The sequence below is a fragment of the Scomber scombrus genome, unplaced genomic scaffold (assembly GCF_963691925.1).
Source record: "Scomber scombrus unplaced genomic scaffold, fScoSco1.1 SCAFFOLD_85, whole genome shotgun sequence".
In the NCBI taxonomy this organism is placed as follows: domain Eukaryota; kingdom Metazoa; phylum Chordata; class Actinopteri; order Scombriformes; family Scombridae; genus Scomber; species Scomber scombrus.
Window position 1 is genome coordinate 46,875 of NW_026910735.1, and position 10,626 is coordinate 57,500.

Consider the following 10,626-nt stretch of genomic DNA (forward strand, 5'->3'; position numbering starts at 1 on the left):
GTGAAGCAACATCTTTTTAATGGGACTTGGCTTCTCCGATGTAAACCCGCCGTTGTGCCACATGTGTTTGAAGTGTGTGGAAATCAAACACATATTGAACAGATTTGAGGCTGTGTGTGTGTGTGTGTGTGTGTGTGTGTGATGATGATGATTGACAGCTCTTCCTCTCTGATCTCTGATGTTTCCTCCAGTTTGACGGCCGGCTGCAGACATGCTGAAGCCCGGTGATCCGAGCGGTTCGGCCTTCCTGAAGGTGGACCCGTCCTACCTGCAGCACTGGCAGCAGCTCTTCCCCCAGGCCCAGCTGAAGGCTCCTCCGCCTCCACCTGACCGCCTCTCCATCCCCATGGACAGCCTGCGCCCGTCCCGCCTGCACAGCCACCTCCTGTCCTCCACGCACTGCACCTCCTCTTCTTCTTCTACGTCTTCTTCTGCGGCGGCGGCGGCGGCGGCGGCAGCAGCTCTCACCCCATCCTCCTCCATCTCCATCTCCAGCTCCGCAGGGCTCTCCCAGCTGCCCGTCCCCCAGCAGATCGCTCTATTCGGGCAGGCGTTGGCGCCGGTGTGTGCCGGGCCTGGAGGACCAGGAGGAGGACCAGGAGGTGGAGGAGGAGGAGATATGATGATGGTCGTCCCTCCGGAGAACCAGCAGGGTCATCACAACCAAGCATTGGGACTCCTCCATCAGGCCAAAGAGCAGAGCTGTGGGGGGGTGGTGGGGGTCGGCGTGGTGTCGTCCAGCGTGAAGAGCGGAGGAGGAGGAGGAGGAGGAGGAGAGGAAGGAGGGAAAGGAGCGACGGCCAGGTTCAAGCTGACGTCCGAGGAGCTGGACTACTACCTGTACGGGCAGCAGAGGATGGAGATCATCCCGCTCAGCACACACACGGGGGAGGCCAACAACCGTACGTACACACACACACACACACACACACACACACACACACACACACACACACACACACACACACACACACACACACACACACACACACACACACACACACACAGGTCAGAGTGACTTCTCCTCTAATATTAATAGTTCTCAGCTTTAATCTCCTGCAGCATTTTCCTCATAATAAGTTTAATAAGTTTAATTTAATTGTTGCTGCTTCATATTTATATAAACTATCTGTTCGTACTCTGAGCGTTGATGCTTCATAAAGACTTAATCTGCTTTATTCAACTATAATTAATCTGTTAATACATCATTAAATTATTTATTAGGCCCCAAAAGAAAAAAAGTCCTAATTCATTCTAGTGTGTTATTATTATATTAGTGAGGAAAAGTGTCGTTTTAGGGTTTAATGTTAATTTATAATCATTTATATTTATATTATTCTTGCATCTTTCATCAAGAATTAACAGTGCATTTAAAAAAACATAAAATTAGTGTCAGGACTCAACTGTAGTTAAACGTTACAGTGAATATAAAATAAGTTAAAATAAGATAATTTAACTTTAACTTTAAAAATCATCATTTAATTTCCATCAGTTTAAAGTGTGAAAGACTTTTTAAAATTAATGTAATAGAAGTGATAAAATATGTTCAATTCCTTCATTTAAAAGTATTTATTGTTATTATTATTATTATTATTATTATTATTATTACTTTGTACCTTAATTTAAAAAGAAGCGTGGGGTGAAGGGGTGGAGGTCAGGGGTCAAAGGTCAACAGCCTGGCTGAGGTTCAAACCCTCAGACAGCAGCAGCAGGTCTGCAGCTCCAGTTTAATATTAACCAGCGCGCGCGTGTGTGTGTGTATGCGCGTGCTCTAATGATTAATCTCACTTAAACTCCAATCAAACTGATCGATTAATTGAATATTAGTTTCTTTTCACTCCAGTTTTGTTTTTTCCTTTAATTTAGCAGCAAAACCTCCAGAAACACGGGTTTGTATTTATTCTTCTTTATTTGATTTTATTTATTTAAATTTAATTAAACTGATTTTAAACAAATGTTTTATCAGCTGTTTAAATGTTTAAATCTAATAATAAACTTCACCTATAAAACAAACCATAACGCGTCTCTATGCGGAGAATTTAACTCTGAACCGGGTTTTTCATGTCTGCGGTGACTCCGTGTGGGTGCGTGCGTGTGCATGTGTGTACGTGCGTGTGCGTGTGTGTGTTCGGGCCGCTCTCACTTTCAGTCTCTCAGTGTGTTTTTTAGTGAAACGCAGCGGGACACTGAGACTCACCTCTGAGCCTGAATGAGCTGATTTTTAGAGAAGATAGCGGCGAGTGTGTGTGTGTGTGTGTGTGTGTGTGTGTGTGTGTGTGTGTGTGTGTCTTTTACGCATGACGGCGCCGCTGTCAATATCTGTCCACACACACACACACACACACACACACACACACACACACACACACACACACACACACACACACACACACACACACACACACTTATAACCGCTTCTGTTTAAAGTGTGAATTTGGAGAAAAAAAAACATCTTTATAATGCGTCTCTTTGTGTGAGATTCTATACATACTTATATATTTCTTTACATACTTTTATCTCATCTTTTTTATTTTTTATTATTATAAAACTTTAAAAAAAAATCTCCGTAGAGAATCCGTGTAATAAAATAATATGTGACACGTGCTCGGAGCCTCGCGATGATTATTATCCATTTACCACGAGACCAACGTCATCAGTCATCATGTTTAAATGAACAGTTTTAAAACCACATTAATCCTTTAATTAAATAACCACATTTAATCTGTAATGACTTCATCTATTAAATCACATTTTTATTTATTTTATTGAATGTTTCTTTTTAATGTCGTAAAATAATGTGCAGTTTAGTCGCTTTAAATTAATTTACTGGTATTTTTAAATATATAAGAATATGTCTACTAACCGTGTAATATCTTTATAATATCACAGCGTAATTATAAGAACATTAAAGCCTCGTTTTAATCTCCTTATATGGTTAAAACTGTGTATTTAACTTACTGATATGTTGATTTCCTTTCATACATGTCTCTATAATTACTCTATAATTCTGGGCTTTTATGGTGATGTTGCTTTATAATTAACTTTAAGTTTATTATTATTATTATTTATTATTGTTTTGCATCAGCGGGCCTGTTTATAACATCTTATTATTATAAGTTTATCATTCTAAGCTCCTCCTGTAATAATAAGAAGAGATCAGAGGTTCACGTTCTCTTTTGGTTTCACGCGCCACGGCGGAGATTCTAAACACCGCGTGCGTTCTTCTGTGTGTGTGTGTGCGCGCGCGTGTCTTTCTCGCTGTATATTCCACGGTGATAAAACGGACCATCAGCAGTAATCTGCGTCGATACGCGCCGGCAGGGCCGATGAGGGATGGAGGGACAAGCAGGAATTAATTGCCGTATATAGTTTTGTGTTTGTGGAGAGAGAGAGGGAGAGAGAAAGAGAGAGAGAGAGAGAAAGAGAGAGAGAGAGAAAGAGAGAGGGAGGAAGAAGAAGAGAAGAGAGGAAGAGGAGGAGAGAAAGTGAGGGAGGGGAGGGGATCGATCCAGCAGCCACCGGCCCGCTATTTATCATCCCAACACGGCCGTATTGAGGTCTCTGGGGGGCGAATGTGTGTGTGTGTGTGTGTGTGTGTGTGTGTGTGTGTGTGTGTGTGTGTGTGTTTGGGGGTGTAGATAAAGCAGTCACACACACACACACACACACACACACACACACACACACACACACACACACACACACACACACCGTCATGTGTCACTGTCCAACCTCGATTATTAATTACACTAATAATAATAATAATAATAATAATAATAATAATAATAATAATAATAATAATAATAATTTTAAAACTAAAATAAGTCTAAAAACTCAATTTTATTAAAATATTTATCATATTTTTGTCTTTTTGTGTAACATTTTATTTAGTAAATTCTCCCTTTATATCATTTATAAGCAGAATATTAATATTTAAACAGTTTAATACTCACTGTGATGTAGTTATAAGAAGATAAATAAAACATTTTAAGTGTTTATTAATATAAAGTGTCTGTCAATAGTTATAAATCTCCTATTAATACAAGTTTTATATTATTATAACTGTGTTTTACTGTAGTGTTATTCATTATCTGTTTATAGTAATAAACACTTATATCTTCTTACATTATAATGTGTAATAAACCGTTCATTAACTGTTCATATATTGATTTTAAATGCTAAATATCGAGATTTAAAGTAACTGTAACTGTATTTTCTTTACTCTCTCTTTTTGAGAACACATAAAGTAACATTAAAATAATTCAACTTGAGAATTTTTTGAAAATCATGGTGTTTTTCTGCAAATTCCTCCATCATGATATAATTATGAACATGTATTTGTGGTCATATTCCTTTAAATTTGGGGTTTTAATGTCATAAAGAAGAATTAACACCAAAATCAACCAGATTACATCATCATTTTCATGTTTTTTTACACTAAAAATCTTAAAATGTGACTCATTTACAGCTGATACAGACTGGAAAAGGTTTTAAAACAACAATATATATTATAATAGTTATAATAATACATCAAATGTTATATTTTGTGAGTTTTATCTTTATAATGGGAACTTATAGTGATTTAATTTTGCATTTCCATAAAGTTTAACGCAGCAGGGGCTGACATATCCTGACGTTTAGTGTCTAAAATGTTGCCTACATTTCCCATAATGCATCTGGATACTGTAGTGTGTTTATCATTAGAGGCTTCCCGTCTAATAAACACAGTCATAATTCTTTTTAACTCTTTTTTTTTTTAAAACACCAGCTTTCCGTTATTGATCTTTACGGTCCAATCAACACGCTGATTGATAACCCTGATGACATCACTATGACATCATCAGGGTCATACTGATACTGTTTTTACTGCCTTTTTAAATACTAATACTGCACTATACTTATAAAAAAAAGTTTAAAATGTACTTTAAAAACTGTACTGACTTTAATCAGGTTCCACAGGTTATTAAATCACTGCCTCTTTAAATACTTATATTACATTATATTATAAAATAACAACTTTAAAAAGGAAATACTTTAAAAATTGTACAGATTTGGTCATGAGTGAGTGTGTGGGAGGGTTCGCTGGGGGAATTTTGAACCCCATAACCTACAACATACAACTCTGAATAAAATCCTAATTTTTTAATCTAAATTAAATCTGAGTATTTAAATAGTTGTCAATCAGTCAGAGAGTTATCACAGCTTTAAATCTTATGGTTTGGATGAAGCTCGCTTTGGTTTGTTTACATCTCTACATTACATACACACATATTTACATATTTTATAAGCCAAATCCAACATATTTAATCTGATATTCTTTATATGAAGCCAGTAAAAATAACTCAACAGCTATAGCCTCAGAATAAAGATAAATAACAGACATGTGTGATAATAAAACCTATAAAAACTTTAAATTTATGAGAATAAACCTAAAAGGAGACTAAATATAAAGTGAAATATCCTTAAAATTTAAACTAAATTAACACAAATTTAATCAAATGTCACATTTTTGTCTATTTAATGTCTAATTAATGTCTATTTTTTCTGATCAGAGGCACAAATAAGGGAAAAAAACAGAATTTAGTGAAGTTTTATACGCAATAAATGTAAATATATAGAGAAATAAACGTTCCTGCACAGCTGAAATGTAGTTTAAAGATCAATTATTATGATTTACAACTGGATTTAATATCAGTTTTACAGTTTTAATGTGATTTAATAAAGATTTCAGTCTCTTATTGTCACTAAAACAACTTATTACACACACTATTCCACCTTTGACTCTTTCTCTGTTGTTTTCTAATGAACATTTACTCATTTTAACAGCTAATTACATTTTTTTGTGTCCACTAAAGGAATAAAAAAGACTAGATATATGATCTACTTTTCAAACTGTTGCTTTATTTCCACATTATCATTCATTAGGAGTCGTGTTTCTGTCCACCTGCTGAATGTAACTCCGCTATTCGCTCTCTTCTAGCTCTGTTTTTGCTCTCTGAGCGACTCCTGAGGGGAATATATAAGGGCCTCGTTTCCTGATAACGATCAATCTCAGAAGTTAAGAGCTTTTCTCTCTAAGAGTGTGCGAGTGTGTGAGTGTTTATACCGACGCTGTTAAATTCTCCTTTCCTTACGTCTGCCGCAGCAACATATCTGCTCTGTAAATCACTCGGAGAGGAAAACCAAAAGGAAGACATTTATAAATCCTTTAAAGTAAGAATAAATATGTGTTCTGAGTTTAACATACCACAGAGAAGTGTGTTGTTAACCACCCTGCCAAATTTGAATGATTAAAAAAATCGCCAAATATATGAAATTAGGCTTCAAAGTTGTGTAAAAGTCTGCCTCTTTCTCTGCTCCTAAACGCTGAAGCCCCGCCCCCTACCAAGTGTCACCTGTCAATCAAAGTCACCACCTCTACCAGAAACATGGACGCTAGGTCTGAGAGCTTTCTGCTGCTAACTCAGCTACTAGCTCAGCGGCTAACTCGGTGGCTAACTCGGCGGCTAACTCGGCTGCTAGCTCGGCGGCTAACTCAGTGGCTAGCTCGGTGGCTAACTCGGCGGCTAACTCGGCTGCTAGCTCGGCGGCTAACTCGGTGGCTAGCTCGGCGGCTAGCTAACTGGCTAACTCGGCTAACTGGCTAACTCGGCTAACTGGCTAACTGAGCTAACTGGCTAACTGTAGACTGTAGTAGTAGTAGTGTGCACTGAATGTATTTATACCTCTACAGCAGCAGGGCGGGTTTATGCTAAGCCTAGCTCCACAATTCAAATCCAAATGGTTGAAATGCTTTTTACACATTTTTTAGAAATACATTTATGACCTATTTAATGTGTTTAGAAGAAAATGTCTGAATGTCTTTAAGTTCATGATGGCATCCACTAGTTTTTCTATATTATTATTATTATTGTAGCATTTAGCTGGAGTTTTAATGTCAATACAGCAAAATGAAGTCTTTGGATAAAGCGATAAGGTGTTGTTCTGTTATAATACAGCAGACGGTCACACTGAGCCTGACTGCATCCTGATACGCAACATTAGCTTTGCTGTTAAAGTCTCCTTCTTATCTCACTTATAAACTTATAAACATGAACACACATCTTCTCCTGCAGCTTGTTGAACGAACCATCAAACAAACACTCACAGAGGAAAAACAGCACTAATACATTTTAAATTTATATAAAAGTACAAAGTCCAGAAGTCGTGATATGAAGCACAACAAGCTAATAAAAGAGATTATTTCTTATAAAGCAACATTTATCTCTCATTTGAAAATGTATTCATTAGTTCATGTAGATTTTGAGGCCAGTTTTCAAAAATATGTGTAAAAACTGTAGTAATAAGTTGGAATGACGTTGGCTAAAAAGGTATAATTTAGACCCAGATTTTATTCTAACTATTTTAATATGTAAAATATATTTGTATCTCCCAGATTGTTGTTTTAAAACCTTCTCCATCCTGTATCAGCTGTAAATGAGTCATATTTTAAGATTTTTTGTGTTAAAAAACATGAAAATGATGATGTAATCTGAGTTATTGTAGTGTTAATCCTTCTTTATGTCATTAAACCCCCAAATTTAAAGGAATATGACACAGAGACAAGATCACAGTTATATCATGATGGAGGAATTTGCAGAAAAACACAAAATTTAAACTATTTTAACGGCACTTTACGTGTCATCAAAAGGAGAAAATAAAGACATTAAAGTGACTCAGATAATTATTATAATAAATATGATAAAACTGTACTTTCAGTCTCCATATTTAGCATTTAAAATAATATATGAACAGTTAATGAACGGTTTATAACACATTATAATGTAAGCAGATATAAGTGTTTATTATTATAAACATATTATGAATAACACTACAGTAAAACAGTTATAATAATATAAAACATGTATTCATAGGAGATTTATAACTGATGCCAGACACTTTATATTAATAAACACTTAAAATGTTTTATTTATCTTCTTATAACTAAATTATAGTGAGTAATAAACTGTTTAAATGTTAATATTCTGCTTATAAATGCTTAAAAAGGGAGATTTTAAAGTAAAAAGTTACTCAAAAAGACAAAAAATATGATAAATATCTCAATAAAACTGGGCAAAATAGGACAGAACAGAGACATGATCACAATTATATCATTATAGAGGAATTTAAACTATTTTAACAGCATTTTAAGAGGTTTCAAAAGGAGAGAGTCAACAAATTATAGTCACCCAGTGCAGCAGTGTGGCTCATTGATGTGGTTTCACTAGTTTTTCCACAACAACAAACGTCTACGGCAAAGAGGAATAAGATATATCAGACTTTAGATACACACATGAATAGATGACAATACCTTAAAATCAGCAGCTGTATCTTTCATGACGAATAATCTCGACTCTTTCCTCCCTTCCCTCCCCAGCTATAGTCTGTAATGTATCTGTAGCTGCTGGGCAGGTAGTGCACAGTGAGGTTTATCTGAGTTTGTTTGATGGAAAACACAAAAGTTAATGTACCAGAAAACCAAAATTACGACTTTAAAAAGAGAAAAAAAAAGGCAAGAAAATTGATGATAACTCTCGGCTTTGTTGGGCCTCGCTGTGTGGTCCGACCTCATCTGGACTCACAGCTGTGTTGGAAACAAACGCGGAGCGAAAGCAGCGGCGACGGTCTTTTATATGAAGTGTGATGGGTTCAGTTGTGCAGAAGTTTGTTACTGAACCTCGACCTCAGGAAATGTTGAGATATCGCTGCAGATTAGAGTCAGTACAAAGGTTTAATGCAGGAATATGAGGGACGTTAAAAGTGTAAAAATCGGCATGTTTCAGGAGATAGAAATGAGGTCTTTTGAGGTTTTTCCAGTGCAAAACGCTCCACATTACAACATCTTGTTATGTATATGTCTGTGTATGAGTAAGTGCAAAGTATGTAAAGTGTGTGTGTGCACAGGAAACATAATACTGATACATAATACTGGGTGGAGTAAATGTGGAGCTGCCCTTTTTTCTCCTTTTTCTTCTACTAGTTGATTGTTTTGTGGTTTGTTTTTGTCTATTTTTTGTTTTTTTCTGCAACTTTCTCAAGGACTGAATTCATTATTGTACATTTGTATTAAGTGTGTTGAAATGAATAATCATTTATATTACAAAAAAAAACAAAAAAATTGGTACGTTTCACGAGATAAAAAATTGTTTTTTTTTGGTGGGTTGAGGTTTTCCAGTGCAGAGGGGGGAATGAAACGCTCCACAAAAAACAGCATGAAGAAGAAAAGTGTGACATTTGCCAAATTGAGGGTTAGATTGGTTAAGGGTACTTAAGGGTTAGGGTGGTTAAGGTGGTTAAGGGTTAAGGTGGTTAAGGGTTAGGCTGGTTAAGGTGGTTAAGGGTTAGGATGGTTGAGGGTAGTTAAGGGTTAGTGTGGTTAAGGGTTAGGGTGGTTAAAGGTTAGGGTGGTTAAGGGTGGTTAAGGGTTAGGGTGGTTAAGGTGGTTAAGGGTTAGTGTGGTTAAGGGTTAGGCTGGTTAAGGTGGTTAAGGGTTAGGGTGGTTAAGGTGGTTAAGGGTTAGGGTGGTTAAAGGTTAGGGTGGTTAAGGTGGTTAAGGGTTAGTGTGGTTAAGGGTTAGGCTGGTTAAGGTGGTTAAGGGTTAGGGTGGTTAAGGTGGTTAAGGGTTAGGGTGGTTAAAGGTTAGGGTGGTTAAGGTGGTTAAGGGTTAGGGTGGTTAAAGGTTAGGGTGGTTAAGGGTGGTTAAGGTGGTTAAGGGTTAGGGTGGTTAAGGTGGTTAAGGGTTAGTGTGGTTAAGGGTTAGGCTGGTTAAGGTGGTTAAGGGTTAGATTGGTTAAGGGTACTTAAGGGTTAGGGTGGTTAAGGTGGTTAAGGGTTAGGGTGGTTAAGGGTACTTAAGGGTTAGGGTGGTTAATGGTTAAGGTGGTTAAGGGTTAGGGTGGTTAATGGTTAATGTGGTTAAGGGTTAGGGTGGTTAATGGTTAGGGTGGTTAAAGGTTAGGGTGGTTAAGGTGGTTAAGGGTTAAGGTGGTTAAGGGTCAGGCTGGTTAAGGTGGTTAAGGGTTAGGGTGGTTAAAGGTTAGGGTGGTTAAGGGTGGTTAAGGGTTAGGGTGGTTAAGGTGGTTAAGGGTTAGTGTGGTTAAGGGTTAGGCTGGTTAAGGTGGTTAAGGGTTAGGGTGGTTAAGGGTTAGGCTGGTTAAGGTGGTTAAGGGTTAGGGTGGTTAAAGGTTAGGGTGGTTAAGGGTGGTTAAGGTGGTTAAGGGTTAAGGTGGTTAAGGTGGTTAAGGGTTAGTGTGGTTAAGGGTTAGGCTGGTTAAGGTGGTTAAGGGTTAGATTGGTTAAGGGTACTTAAGGGTTAGGGTGGTTAAGGTGGTTAAGGGTTAGGGTGGTTAAGGGTACTTAAGGGTTAGGGTGGTTAATGGTTAAGGTGGTTAAGGGTTAGGGTGGTTAATGGTTAATGTGGTTAAGGGTTAGGGTGGTTAATGGTTAAGGTGGTTAATGGTTAGGATGGTTGAGGGTAGTTAAGGGTTAGTGTGGTTAAGGGTTAGGGTGGTTAAAGGTTAGGGTGGTTAAGGTGGTTAAGGGTTAGGGTGGTTAAGGGTTAGGCTGGTTAAGGTGGTTAAGGGTTAG

The 10,626-nt window shown here is 37.4% G+C and overlaps 1 protein-coding gene across 1 annotated transcript in view; it reads left to right on the plus strand.

Annotated features, from left to right (window-relative positions):
- Positions 1-211: 211 nt before the first annotated feature.
- The window catches only part of LOC133977274 (putative histone-lysine N-methyltransferase PRDM6), a gene marked incomplete at its 3' end in the record, with an annotated part of 103,947 nt that continues 93,532 nt past the window's right edge, over positions 212-10,626 (plus strand). The window contains exon 1 of the mRNA XM_062415373.1: positions 212-902. Within this exon, the coding sequence (XP_062271357.1) occupies positions 212-902 (691 nt within the window). The remainder of the gene's footprint in view (positions 903-10,626) is intronic.